Here is a 12,699-nt window from a genome sequence, read left to right as displayed (position 1 = left end):
CTATTAGCAAATTAATATTGTTATTCCCTGTTGCATTTTGCCTACTCCTACCTTGTCGAGTCTCAGGAGGCGTCTTGTCGGGCCTAGGGAGGGGATTCTCTAACCTAAAAAACCCCCATGTGCACTCCACACGTACTCCGCTACCCTTGCAGCCGCTTCCGGCGTGTAGTGCACGCCTGACCTATTCAGGGGGACCCTACATTTCTCCACCCGATAGCGGAGGTCGAGAAATTTGCACCCCAGATCTCCGCAGAATCGTCTGAGCCTCTGGTTTAAGCCTTCCACTCGGCTCCAAACCAGAGGACCGCGATCGGTTCTGGGAACGATACTACAAATAGTTAGCTCTGATTCCACCCCGCTAGCGAGGCTTTCCGCCTTCACCAACTCCGCCAACCGCCTGTACGAACTGAGGATGACCTCTGAACCCAGACGGCAGGAGTCATTGGTGCCGACATGAGCAACAATTTGCAGTCGGGTGCACCCAGTGCTCTCTATCGCCGCCGGTAGGGCCTCCTCCACATCTCGGATGAGACCCCCCGGCAAGCAGACAGAGTGAACACTGGCCTTCTTTCCCGACCTTCCCGCTATTTCCCTAAGGGGCTCCATCACCCGCCTAACGTTGGAGCTCCCAATAACTAATAAAGCCCTCCCCCCGTGTGCCTGCTCGGACCTTGCTGAAGGAGCGGCCACATGTCCACTCACAGGCTGAGCGGGCGATGCCACACGGCCAGCCTCCACATTGACCCTCCGCCTCGTGCGCCGCGAACCTGCAGTGGACCCTGATGCAGTTTGGAATTCCTGTGTGATTATCCGGATAGACGTCTGCCTATTACACATTACGACATTCTACGACTGTCAGCGGTCTCTGTCAGTCAACAGACGAGGTCGGCCTGTACGCTTTTGTGCTGTACGTGTCCCTTCACGTTTCCACTTCACTATCACATTGGAAACAGTGAACCTAGGGATGTTTAGGAGTGTGGAAATCTCGCGCACAGACGTGTCACACAAGTGACACCTGAACACCTAGCCACATTCGAAGTCCGTGAGTCCGTAGAGCGCCCCATTCTGCTCTCTTACAATGCCTAGTGACTACTGAGGTCGCCGATATGGAGTACCCGGCAGTAGGTGGCAGCACAATGCACCTAATATGAAAAACGTACGTTTTTGGGGGTGACCTGTTACTTTTGATCACATCCTGTATATTCCGCTCGCTGATATCCTTAAGGGGCTACTGCACTTCAACTTACATTGCATGCACTAATATTTACCTGATGGTAGCGCAAATACATAATCCTATCATTGTTTGCACAATACAGGGCGAGTCAAAAGTACTTGGACACCTCCATAAGTTGGAAGATTGAAGGGAAGATTTAAATGTGATGATGTTAACATAGGTTTGACGTGGGGCCGCAATGTTTGGAGTGAATGTCATTCATGGCCGCCATCTTGAAATTCGCCATTTTGGATTCAAGTCTATATTTTTTTTTAAATGGGAAGGGGGGTGTGTGACACTTCAAATAACACTCGTTTCAGCTCTGGAATTTAGTGGTGTAATTTGTTTTTGTCTACCTTGAACAGTTTAGAGGTTATTAATGTTGAAAGTTGGGAAAGTACCTTCATACCGAATGCTACAACACATGGTCGACGTGTTGTCCATCCCGTGCAATACACAACTGTAATCGCCGCAACCACATTAATAATTCCTAAACTGTACAAGATAGGCAAAAACAAATTACACCACTCAATTCCAGAGCTCAAGCGAGTGTTACTTGATGTGTCATACACCCCTCTTACTCACTTAAAAAAATGACTTGAATCCAAAATGGCGGATTTCAAGATGGCGGCCATGTATGACATTCACTCCAAAAGTTGCGGCCCCACGTCAAACCAATGTTCCCATCATCACATTTCAATTTTCCCTTTAATCTTCCAACTTATGAATGTGTCCAAGGGTTGGGTTGGGTTGTTTTGGGGGAAGGAGACCAGACAGCGAGGTCATTGGTCTCATCGGGTTAGGGAAGGACGGGGAAGGAAGTCGGCCGTGCCCTTTCAGAGAAACCATCCCGGCAATTGCCTGGAGCGATTTAGGGAAATCACGGAAAACCTAGATCAGGATGGCCGCACGCAGATCGAACCGTCGTCCTCCTGAATGCGAAAGGTGTCCAAAGACTTTTGACTCGCCCTGTATTATGAAAACGGAAGTTGGCACTCACCATATAGTGGAGATGCTGAGTTGCAGATAGGCATGCCAAAAAGTGTCACAAATAAAGCTGTCGTGAAAACTAGATGACACACGAGCATGCACACACACACTCGTGCAAACACAACTTTCACATCTGGCTGCAGTCTCGGGTAACTGAAGCCAAACTGTGAGCAGCAGTACCAGAACATGATTGAAGTGGCGACTGAGTGGGGGTGACGAGGTGGCTGGGTCTGGGAGGGGGGGACAGTAGGGTAGTGACGATTGCGTGGGGGGTGATGAGGTGGCTGGATCATGGAGGGGGGATAGTAGGGTAGTGACGACTGAGTGGGGGTGAGGAGTTGGCTGGGTCAGGGAGGGGCCGGCCGGAGTGGCCGAGCGGTTAAAGGCGCTACAGTCTGGAACCGCACGACCGCTACAGTCGCAGGTTCGAATCCTGCCTCGGGCATGGATGTGTGTGATGTCCTTAGGTTAGTTAGGTTTAAGTAGTTCTAAGTTCTAGGGGACTTATGACCACAGCAGTTAAGTCCCATAGTGCTCAGAGCCATTTGGTCAGGGAGGGGGGGACAGTAGGGTAGTGACGATTGAGTGGGGGGTGATGAGGTGGCTGGATCATGGAGGGGGGGATAGTAGGGTAGTGATGACTGAGTGGGGGGTGTGGAGGTAGCTGGGAGGGGGGATAGCAGGGTAGTGACAACTGAGTGGGGGTGAGGTGGCTGGGCCAGGGAGGGGGGGTATAATAGGGTAGTGACGATGAGTTGGGGGCGAGGAGGTGGCTGGGTCAGGGAGGGGGGGGATAGTAGGATAGTGACGACTGAGTGCTGAGATTGTCACCCAGGTCATTGATATAGATCAGGAACAGCAGAGGTCCCAGGACGCTTCCCTGGGGAACACCTGATACCACTTCAGTTTCACTCGATGATTTGCCGTCTATTGCTACGAACTGCGACCTTCCTGACAGGAAATCACGAACCCAGTCGCACAACTGTCCAGTCGCGGGCCGGATGCGAGGGATGTCCGGCCAGCTAACGTGAGCAGGTTTCGGCCCGCGGGCCGTAGTTTGGAGACCCCTGCTGTACAGCATCACTGAGAAAATTCCACCGCTGATATGCTGCGTATTTTTCAGGCTCGACCTGAATGGCGGATACGAAGCGTGAGGAAGGCAGCTTTGCAAGTGACATGCTGGCGCTGATGGAGTCCGGGGATGGCGCTGACGTGACGCTGGTGGTCGGCGACTCGGAGTTGGCGGCCCACAGTCTGATTCTGGCAGCGAGGAGCCCAGTCTTTGCCGCGATGTTGCGGAGTGACATGCGCGAAGCCCTCAGCCGGCGCGTGGAGATAACCGACATGCAGGAAGCTGTGGTGCGCCAGATGGTGCTGTTCATGTACACGGAGACAGTGCCACAGCTGGGGAGCATGGCGGCCGAGCTGTTGGAGGCCGCCGAGAAGTACAACCTGCCGCTGCTGAGGAAGAGGTGCGAGGAGCAGCTGGCGCGGGACATCACCGTGGACAACGCCGCCGCCACCGCCGCCCTCGCCGTTCTCCACCGCTGTCCGGGACTGAAGACCACCGCCGTGGAGTTTGTGGCCAGCCGCCCTGCCGTCATGGCCACCACTGGCTGGACGCAGCTGCTGAGGGGCAACGCAGACGTCGCAGCGGAGATCTGCGGCCAGTTGGCGAAGCTTCTGCCGCCAGCTCCACTGGAAAACAGGTTGGGATAACGTGTGTGTGTGTGTGTGTGTGTGTGTGTGTGTGTGTGTGTGTGTGTGTGTGTGTGTTTGAAAGCTCCCCATACTACAATGAATTGGTCTCAGTACAACGCCAAACAGGTCTTCAGAAACTGTGATTGCATGCTTCATGTAGAAAGGTCCCAATCTACAGGGTGGTTGGGTTGGGTTGTTTGGGGGAACAGGCCAAACAGCGAGGTCATCGGTCTCATCGGATTAGGGAAGGATGGGGAAGTAAGTCGGCCGTACCCGTTCAAAGGAACCATCCCGGCATTTGCCTGGAGAGATTTAAGGGAAATCACGGCAAACCTAAATCAGGATGTCCGGACGCGGGATTGAACCGTCGTCCTCCTACAGGGTGGCGCACGAAATGTGTTATCAATTGTTTCTTTCACAATTTACGACACACATTAGATATCCCGCTGGGATCTCTACAGCAGTACCAGCAGAGCTTGGAAAAAGAAATGAGTTCCTTGTTTATACAGGGTGTTGCAAAAAGGTACAGCCAAACTTTCAGGAAACATTCCTCACACACAAATAAAGAAAAGATGTTATGTGGACATGTGTCCGGAAACGCTTAAGTTCCATGTTAGAGCTCATTTTAGTTTGGTCAGTATGTACTGTACTTCCTCGATTCACCGCCAGTTGGCCCAATTGAAGGAAGGTAATGTTGACTTCGGTGCTTGTGTTGACACGCGACTCATTGCTCTACAGTACTAGCATCAAGCACATCAGTACGTAGCATCAACAGGTTAGCGTTCATCACGAACGTGGTTTTGCAGTCAGTGCAATGTTTACAAATGCGGAGTTGGCAGATGCCCATTTGATGTATGGATTAGCACGGGGCAACAGCCGTGGCGTGGTACGCTTGTATCGAGACAGATTTCCAGAACGAAGGTGTCCCGACAGGAAGACGTTCGAAGCAATTGATCGGCGTCTTAGGGAGCACGGAACATACCAGCCTGTGACTCGCGACTGGGGAAGACCTAGAACGACGAGGACACCTGCAATGGACGAGGCAATTCTTCGTGCAGTTGACGATAACCCTAATGTCACCGTCAGAGAAGTTGCTGCTGTACAAGGTAACGTTGACCACGTCACTGTACGGAGAGTGCTACGGGAGAACCAGTTGTTTCCGTACCATGTACAGCGTGTGCAGTCACTATCAGCAGCTGATTGGCCTCTACGGGTACACTTCTGCGAATGGTTCGTCCAACAATGTGTGAATTCTCATTTCAGTGCAAATGTTCTCTTTACGGATGAGGCTTCATTCCAACGTGATCAAATTGTAAATTTTCACAATCGACATGTGTTGGCTGACGAGAATCCGCACGCAATTGTGGAGTCACGTCATCAACACAGATTTTCTGTGAACGTTTGGGCAGGCATTGTTGGTGATGTCTCGATTGGGCCCCATGTTCTTCCACCTACGCTCAATGGAGCACGTTATCACGATTTCATACGGGATACTCTACCTGTGCTGCTAGAACATGTGCCTTTACAAGTACGACACAACATGTGGTTCATGCACGATGGAGCTCCTGCACATTTCAATCGAAGTGTTCGTACGCTTCTCAACAACAGATTCGGTGACCGATGGATTGGTAGAGGCGGACCAATTCCGTGGCCTCCACGCTCTCCTGACCTCAACCCTCTCGACTTTCATTTATGGGGGCATTTGAAAGCTCTTGTCTACGCAACCGCGGTACCAAATGTAGAGACTCTTCGTGCTCGTATTGTGGACGGCTGTGATACAATACGCCATTCTCCAGGGCTGCATCAGCGCATCAGGGATTCCGTGCGATGGAGGGTGGATGCACGTATCCTCACTAACGGAGGACATTTTGAACATTTCCTGTAACAAAGTGTTTGAAGTCACGCTGGTACGTTCTATTGCCGTGTGTTTCCATTCCATGATTAATGTGATTTGAAGAGAAGTATTAAAATGAGCTCGAACATGGAAAGTAAGTGTATCTGGACACATGTCCACATATTTTCTTTCTTTGTGTGTGAGGAATGTTTACTGAAAGTTTGGCCGTACCTTTTCGTAAAACCCTGTATAAATGATATGCCCTCTAGTATTATGGGTAACTCTAAAATATTTCTGTTTGCTGATGACACTAGCTTGGTAGTAATGGATGTTGTGTGCAACACTGACTCGGTTTCAAATAGTGCAGTACATGACCTCAGTTCATGGCTTGTAGAAAATAAACTAACGTTAGATCACAGTAAGACTCAGTTTTTAACAGTTTCTAACACACAACTCAACAACACTTAACGTTTTAAACTCACAGAGCGGGCATATGATTAGTGAAACTGAACAGTTCAAATTTCTAGGTCTTCAGATAGATAGTAAGCTGTCGTGGAAAGTCCACGTTCAGGATCATGTTCAAAAACTTAATACTGCCATTTTTACTATTCGAACGGTATCAAAAGTGAGTGATAGTTCGACACGTAAATTAGTCTACTTTGCTTATTTTCATTCACTTATGTCGTATGGTATTATGTTTTGGGGTAACTGTTCCCATTCTAGAAGGATATTTTTGGCTCAGAAACGGGCGGTTCGGGCAATAAGTGGTGTGAGTTCACGAACCTCTTGTCGACCTCTGTTCACGAGTCTGGGTATTTTGACACTGGCCTCTCAATATGTATATTCCTCATTGTCATTTCTTGTTACCAATATTAGTTTATTCCCAAAAATAAGCAGCTTTCATTCGGTTAATACCCTGCAGAAATCAAACCTCCATCGGGATCGGACCTCCCTAACTCTTGTGCAAAAAGGTATGCAGTATACTGCTGCATCCGTTTTCAATAAGCTGCCACTCGAATTCAAAAATCTTAGCAGTAATCCACGCGCTTTCAAATCGAAACTGAAGAGTTTCCTCATGGGTCACTCCTTCTATTCTGTCGAGGAGTTCCTTGAAAAATTAAGCTGATTCTTTTGTATTGCTGATAGCGTTTACTTAAACGCATGGAAAGACTTTTTGTCAGGTTCATGAACATTTATTTTTATGTGTTATTACTTTTATGTTGTAAGTTCATGTACTGACACGTTCCATGACCTTGAAAATTTGGTCCTACGGAACGTGACGTGTAAATAATTAAAAAAAATGACGTGTAATTCACGATACTGCCGCTAGGAGACTAGTAAGCAGCAATGGCTGACAATGGAAGACTGACGACACAGCAACGATCGGCAATTGTGTTACTTTTTCGTAAAATGAAAAGCCCTGTTGTGACTCAGAGGCGTTTTCGACAACAGTTTAACACACCATGGGTCCCTTGCAAGAAGACGATCCACAGTTTGTACGATAAATTTGTACAGGATGGAACAGTATTGGAAGCGAAGAGACCTCGGCCTAAGCCGGTTCGTTCGCCGGACAATATTGAAGTGGTACGAGTTGCTGAACAGACAAGTCCCGGGAAATCGTGTAGAAAGGCAGCAGTGGGAATATCCAGACGCTCCGTTCAACGCATCCTTAAAAGTGACCTCCGTATGTACCCGTACAAGATGACCTGTGCACAGAAGCTCACTGAAGAACACGAGCAGCAGAGACTACTGTTTGCTCAGTGGGCGGAGGATAGGGAAGAAACTCTCAACAACGTTTGGTTTTCAGACGAGGCGCATTTTCATTTAGGCGGTGTGGTTAAAAAACAAAATGTACGATTTTGGGGCACTGAAAACCCACAAGTGCTTCATGAACGACAGCATTATGCTCCGAGGATTACAGTGTGGGCAGCAATTTCCAGTCACGGACCCTTTTTCTTTGAAGAAACTGTGAACAGCGAGCGTTATTTGAGCATGTTCCGCAATAGCTCCATTCCACAGCTTCTTGCTACTGCCTTGCCCTTCAACACGCTGTGGTTCGTGCAAGATGGAGCAAGGCCACATACTGCAAACTCTGTGTTGGAGTTTTTACACGAGCACTTCGACGTGCGGATCATCCACTCAGGTTTCCAGGTCGTTTCAGTGACGGAAAAAATTGGCCCCCCAATACCCCAGACCTCAATGAAATGCTTCAAATGGCTCTGAGCACTATGGGACTCAACTTCTGAGGTCATTAGTCCCCTAGAACTTAGAATTAGTTAAACTTAACTAACCTAACGACATCACACACATCCATGCCCGAGGCAGGATTCGAACCTGCGACCGTAACGGTCTCGCGGTTCCAGACTGTAGCGCCTAGAACCGCACGGCCACTTCCGCCGGCAGACCTCAATCGATGTGAGTTTTTTCTTTGGGGGTACCTAAAGGAAAAAAATTTCCCGAAACGTCCACATGATTTAATAGAGCTCAGAAGACTTATTCTTCAAGCTTGCAGTGAAATTACGGAAGACATGTGCCGTAGGGTAATCACTAACTTCAGTGTTCGTTTGAAGCAAGTTAGGAAACGAAATGGTGGACATATTCAGCATGTGCTGAGTTTGAACAAATCTCCATGGACGGCTCTTCACTGTAGTATATGTTCCTTTCAAATTGTATTGACAATAAAGTTTGTATTCAAAAACCAAATGGTAACACATTTCGTGCGCCACCCTGTATGTGGCAATGTGGAACTGACTAGTGTACAACCTCGTCAATTAATTTTGCTCACCTGACTAGCCATCAGGAACAGCTACTGTACACCCTTATGTGAGGGGTAGTCACTGAGCTCTAATAATCGCCTCTAAAGAGAAAAATTATGTAATTAATTTTTTGGTTGTTTGCACGTGTGCGCGCGCACTCCCCTGACTTAAGCCCTCGCGAGTTCAGATCGATTTCTAAACTGAAGGAAACACTTCACAGCATCCGCTTCAGAACTGCTACAAATTGGTCCGGAAATAGACCGCGCCGCTCGAACTGTCAACACAACTGGCACTGCTAAGAGTATCCTACGACTTCCACATAGCTGGCAACGGGTTATACACAATGCTGGTGACTACTTTGAAGGTCGATAAAACCTTGAAAACGTATCAGTTTTGTGCGAGGTGCAAATAAATAGTTGCCACTATTAAAGTTCCAACCCTCGTACATTAACTCGCATTCTGATTCTCCACGAACCTTTCCTTCCAGTACCAGTCAGCCATCGAGCTGTCAGTTGTCACCAAGCCCATCATTTTAGTTCATCATCTGGGGCTGTCCTTCATTGACAAAAATGGGAGTCATCTGTGCATGACCTCTGAACATCATAACCGCTTGAAGTGGTGATGGGTCAACCGAATGGTTTTAAAAAGGGATTGGCCAGTCAGTTGTTCTTCGTACAGAAGGTTTTCCATTTGAATGAAGCAACCAAATAAAACTTATCTCTGTGCCCACATCAGCTATAGGAATGCTTATCACCCATTTCTGGGTTTGAGTGGTTTCATTTAATGTCAAACAATCAATTGACACAAGCGTTTGAGTAGACACATTCACGTAACAGGTTTGAGTATTTTCACTTGTGTAGTTCTTTAGCCTTTTTGGTTGTTCATGAGCTATTACTGGCTGCCAACTTTCTTAGACACAAATAACGTATCTTCTTTGGTTGCCCTTTTCTTGGAATAACGTATCCTATTTCAAAGAGAAAATAAAAAATATATATTTCTAAAAACGAAGTATTATCCAAATTTATATATTTATTTAATTTTTCTTACTTCTGGTATTAAATATCAATACTTGGTAGGTTTTAAAAGTTTAATACCTGGGGCTACATTTTAAATTAATGTTTAAACAAATGAAACATTTTTTATCTATAGTAATTGAATTTCTGCCGCCCCCCTCCCTCCCTCCCTCCCTCCCACCCTCTCTCTCTCTCTCTCTCTCTCTCTCTCTCTCTCTCTCTCTCTCTACTGATTTTCACCCGTCACAGATAATTCTCTTTCGGTAAATTCTGGGATGACATAATTTGTTTAATTGCGCTTTTCAAGCTTAGTCACTTGCTGGAAGCACTTTTTCGCAAGAAATATTTGTCGTTATTTGTTAATTTTCTTTGAAGTTCTTTAATTGATACAGTTTTAGGATATGAATCACGTTTGCAGTACTGTATACCATACTGAATTTATTTTGAGGATTCTTTATTATCCAATCATATGCTTTCTTCTGTTCACATGCTACTGAGCAATACAGCATTCTGATCCAGTCGCAAAGTTCACGATTAAGTAAACGCTTATTTCTAAACATCGACAAAAAACTGAACAAATTGCTACTTATTTCCCCCCATTAAAAAGTAAATATAAAAAAGACAATAGCAGTGACAGGAGTTAAAGCAGATTACAGCCGATTACAATAGTTTAACAGTGCCAAAACGAGCGAAACTTTCTGCTCAAAGTGAATGTGGCAAGGGTCAGGTGATTCCAGTTGTCTCTTCCAGTCAATAGTACCTCTTCATGGCTGTGAAATGTTATACCTGCTACTTTTCAGGGAGTGTAAAATGCAGGCATGTTGTGTGCCTGGGTATAATATAACTTTCAGCACATTATATTTGTCTTCCATATGTATATAGCTAAATAATTTCGTGCTAGATACAAATGAATTTTAATAAATGGACATTATCACACCTTTTCAACAAACAGAATGCCATCGGTCACGAAAATATGGCGATATTCTTTCCTTCTTCCTGTATCCCAAATGCAACTTTTATGCTCAAATTTCTACTGCCAGGAATACATCAGCTTAATTAGTTATGTGTTAACTGCAGCTGGAAGAACTTAGTCCGCAGCACTGTATTAATCAGTTGTAAATCATGACAAGACCGGTTTCTCCCACAAGAATGAATAGATAGTTTAGTCAACTAAAATACTAAAGTGTGGTTGTTTGAGTTGAAACGAACGAATCAGTCTATATTTGGTAGCTCGCATAAACTGGTTTCACGTAAAAGAATGAGTGAATAAGTGAACCAATACGTAAAACAACTAAATGAATCGATTGTCTTCCAGCAACCAACTGAATCGACAGTCTTCATTCGGTTGTTCCTATCACTAGTTTCTAGCTGCATCAAACGAGTCTACAGTCCGAAGACGACGACGATAACAAGTGTATGTCACAACTGTAAACATGATTTGAAATCACTGGACTGAAGAAATAGAATTTTTTCGCTAGTCATGCCATGCAAGTACTTACACTGGAATCTTGGGGGGGGGGGGGGGGGGACACGATTTTATAAAACATATTTCTGCCGAAGTTGATAGAAGACACAGCTGTAGTTCACAATGTTACGAAATACGTTACATACACTCGAAAACATTTGAAAATTCTGTAAAATATATTTTTTACCGGGTAAATATGAAATAAAATTAGGGAGTAATTGTTTCTGAATGAGGATACCCGTGCTACAATTTTGCAGGAAGCGTAAGTTAGAATTGGCGATATGGTACAAATTCTTCACCGATTAACAATTGTTCAAAAACTCGCGATATCACAGTATGCACAAAGCTGGACACAATCAGTGAAGGATTATGGGAAAACTAGAAGAACCATAAAATACTGTAAGGCAGAATTTCAAATTGAACTTATCTGACGCATGCAGTCTCACTAAAAGTGAAATTCGGTTATCTGCTAGTGTGTGTATATAAATGTGGGAAATACAGACTTTGTACTCACAAAGAGAGGCCACGATATTGCGATCACAGCTTTACTTCAAACATTGTACACCTTTAGTGTGTCTGTAAAACATGTATCTGTGTGTAGGACTGACACTAACGTGCTAAAAATGATCGCTGTAGCGTCGGTATATCACGGACAAAAACGAGAATCATAGGAAAACAACAAGGCACGTTTTATGTGGGGTAAGGGGTTAGTGTTGGAGCCTCATATGACAAATGTGTATGAAGTGAGTGTTGACTTAATTTGTAGTCTAGATTTTTTGTCACTGGTCACATTATTTAATTTTTGACATTTGAGAGATAATAATTTTAAAAAAAACCACGTGTATTTGCATGAAGTTTTAGTGAATTTCATGTTATTTGACTACTTACTATTTTAATGAAATTAAGTTATTATTTATAACTATCCACAAGTAAACGAAGAAATGCATAGAATTCTGCTGAAAATATATGCCTATCGTGATTTTCAAAATCCCTTATACACGCAATGTGGTAAGGTACCCGGGACTACTCTGCACTTTTTTGATGCTTCGAGCTGCAGACACACAGCCAGACTCCATTTGGCAGTTAACCTGCGTAGTGGTGAGACGTTGCTTTTGCAGCGAGAACAATTAGTGTAGGTGCAAATCTTTTGAATATCGCAGAATTTACAGTCGTACTACAAAAGTGAAGCTAGAGTCGGACTCGAACCATCGAACCTAATACACGTTCGTGTTACCCCAGATCACGTAAGAAACAGATTGACCGTCCTTAGGGCGAAAGAGGCAACCGTCTGTCAACAGACGTCGCAGGCGACGCTCCAATGCTAACTGACCTGTCCATGTCACGGAATTGGCAACGCTGTATCTTCGGTGACGTGAATGACGCTGATCTGCGTTCGGCTAGAGCTCTGCGCGCGAAATGCATTCGTCACACTGCTGACTGTAGACCATGATCGGCTGTGGTTTTTCCCGAGTTTTCAATCTAAGAATGTAGACTAGCTCCTGTAATTCTACAAACCAAGTTTATTTCGCTCCCTGCCCACCCACAAACTCCTCTTCCTCCACACCCTCCGTCAGCACCGCGTGGATGCCTTCGTCCTAAATGAAACCTTCCTTCAACCCCGTATCTCCGTCTCCACGGCTCCTTACACCCTACACCGCACCGATAACCCGTACCCTTTGGCGCGTGGCGGAGTTGCTATAGGCCACCTCAAGCACCTCCCTGTCCAG

General features: G+C 45.8%; 2 protein-coding genes across 4 annotated transcripts in view; one reads left to right on the top strand and one right to left on the bottom strand.

Annotated features, from left to right (window-relative positions):
• LOC126213537 (speckle-type POZ protein-like) overlaps nt 1–12,699 on the bottom strand; it is a 679,117-nt gene that overhangs the window by 209,506 nt on the left and 456,912 nt on the right. The window lies entirely within an intron of this gene.
• Nucleotides 1–12,699, top strand: part of LOC126213536 (speckle-type POZ protein-like) — a 59,162-nt gene that overhangs the window by 39,811 nt on the left and 6,652 nt on the right. Inside the window, exon 2 of the mRNA XM_049941381.1 lies at nt 3,327–3,912. Within this exon, the coding sequence (XP_049797338.1) occupies nt 3,338–3,912 (575 nt within the window). The 5' untranslated portion in view covers nt 3,327–3,337. The remainder of the gene's footprint in view (nt 1–3,326; nt 3,913–12,699) is intronic.

This window comes from Schistocerca nitens, chromosome 11 (assembly GCF_023898315.1).
Source record: "Schistocerca nitens isolate TAMUIC-IGC-003100 chromosome 11, iqSchNite1.1, whole genome shotgun sequence".
NCBI classification, from domain to species: domain Eukaryota; kingdom Metazoa; phylum Arthropoda; class Insecta; order Orthoptera; family Acrididae; genus Schistocerca; species Schistocerca nitens.
This window is presented reverse-complemented; position numbering and strand designations above follow the sequence as displayed.